The sequence below is a fragment of the Pteropus vampyrus genome, unplaced genomic scaffold (assembly GCF_000151845.1).
Source record: "Pteropus vampyrus isolate Shadow unplaced genomic scaffold, Pvam_2.0 Scaffold145, whole genome shotgun sequence".
In the NCBI taxonomy this organism is placed as follows: Eukaryota; Metazoa; Chordata; class Mammalia; order Chiroptera; family Pteropodidae; genus Pteropus; species Pteropus vampyrus.
The window spans coordinates 2,181,807-2,183,860 of record NW_011888926.1 but is presented as its reverse complement, the minus strand read 5'-3'; the positions used below and the strand labels follow the sequence as shown (position 1 = coordinate 2,183,860).

The 2,054-nt window shown below is 34.3% G+C and overlaps 1 protein-coding gene across 1 annotated transcript in view; it reads left to right on the top strand.

The window, feature by feature from the left end:
- XPNPEP3 (X-prolyl aminopeptidase 3) overlaps positions 1-2,054 on the top strand; it is a 50,124-nt gene that overhangs the window by 39,142 nt on the left and 8,928 nt on the right. Inside the window, exons 7-8 of the mRNA XM_011369061.2 lie at positions 601-608; positions 1,681-1,722. Of these exons, the coding sequence (XP_011367363.1) occupies positions 601-608; positions 1,681-1,722 (50 nt within the window). The remainder of the gene's footprint in view (positions 1-600; positions 609-1,680; positions 1,723-2,054) is intronic.

Below are 2,054 nucleotides of genomic sequence, written 5' to 3'. Positions count from 1 at the left end.
GAGAACAGAGTTTGCATCCTGAATCCAGCCAAGTTAATGAAGTCACTCTTTAAAAGAACTTTACAGAATTCTAGAATCTCTACATTGTATCATTTGTAATTTCCAATATTCAATTAAAAAAAAAACAAAAACCAGTAGACATGAGAAGAATAAGGAAAATGTGACCCATAATCAAGAAAAACATAGTCATTGAAAACAAATGCTGAAGTACCCTGATATCCCAATTAGCAGACAAGGACTTTAAGGAAGCTACAATAGGTATGCTCAAGGAATTAAAGGAAGATATAAGCACAATGAGTGAACAAATGGGGAATCCTCCAGGTAATGGTAACTGTAAAGTTAAGATAATGATTACGTATTGTGAGCACTGTAATTATTATGAGATACACAGAAGGGGCTTCCTTGGTAGGCGGCCAGGTTCAGTTTTTTAATCTGGCTGGTGTTTACCTTATAATTTCTTAAGGTATATATTAAGTTTGTTTGGCTTTCTATATCTGTGTTTTGGTTTACAATAAAAATTAGCCAAAAAAATAGAAATTCTAAAGCTGAAAAGTATGACCGAAATGGAAAATTCACTAGATGGATTGGAGGCAGCAGAAGCCAGTGAAGTTGAAGAGAGATAGAAATTATTCAGTCTGAAAAACAGAAATACATTTTAGAAAAACGAACAAAACCTCAGAAACCTCTGAGACATTTTCAAGCCATGTAAGTGAAGGCCTAGAAATTGATTATATTGACATTTGTAGAGCACCACACCCACCAACTACAGAATACACATTCTTTTCAAATACTCATGGAACTTCGCTAAAATAGACCATTTGCTGGGCCGTGAAACAAGTCTCGGTTTCAAAAGACTAAGGTCTTACAGAGTATGTTCTCTGAGTACAATGGAATTAAATTAGAATGTCTCAGCAATAAGATATCTTTTTCAATCTCCACATGTTCGGAAATTAGTGAATGCATTCTAAATAACTTGTGGATCAAAGAAGCAACCACAAGGGAAAGGGAAGAAACCACAAAGCATTTCAAATTGAGTGATAATGAAAATACTGCATATCAAAATGTGCGGGATACAGCAAGGCAGGAATGCATAACTTTAATTAGAATGCTTTTATTAGAAAGAAGGAAGGTTTAAAATCAATAATGTAAGCTTCCACCTTAAAAAGCTATTAAAAAGATGAGCAAATTAAACCCAGAGTAAGTATGAGGAAGGACATAATGAAGATAAGACCAAAATATCAATGAAATAGAAAAAAGACAAACAGTAGAGAAAATTAACAAAGCCAAATGGTTATTTCCCTAAATAGATGAATCAAATTGATAAACTCCCTAGAAAGAGAAAAAGAGGGAAAATACAAATTATCATAATCAGGAATAAAAGGTGATATCACTATAAATCTTGAAGATATTAAAAGGATGATAAGATAATATTACAAACAACTGTATGTATTCATCATGGTTAGTCACTGAGGAAATACAAATTAAATGCAACCACCGCACATCTGCTAGAATGGCTGAAAGCGTTGGCTGTGATGTAGTGCAACTGGAACTTGCGTGCATTGCCCTCGGTAATGAAAAATGCTACAGTTACTTTGGGGAAAAAATAGCAGTGTCTTATAAAGTTAAATAAACACTGTTTCTTTGACCTAACAAGTTCACTTCTAGGTTTTGAGCTAAGAGAAATGAAAACACTGGTCCACAAAAAGACTTGTACAAGAATGTTCACAACAGCTTTAATTCGTGATGGCCAAAAACTGGAAACAGCCTAACTCCATCAACAGGAGAATGAATAGACAAATTGTGGTCTATTCATACCATGGAATAACACTCATCAATAGAAAGGAACAAACTACTGATCAGAATAACACCGTGGACATTATGTTTCATGAAGGAAGCTGAACACAAAAGAGTACATATTATACATGTTGATTCCATTTATATGATGTTCTAAAAGAGGCAAAAGTAAGGTGAAAATAATCAGAATGGCATTTACCTCTGGAGGTGAGGGTATTGATTAGGAATAGACATGGACTTTCTGAGGGGATGGCAGTGAT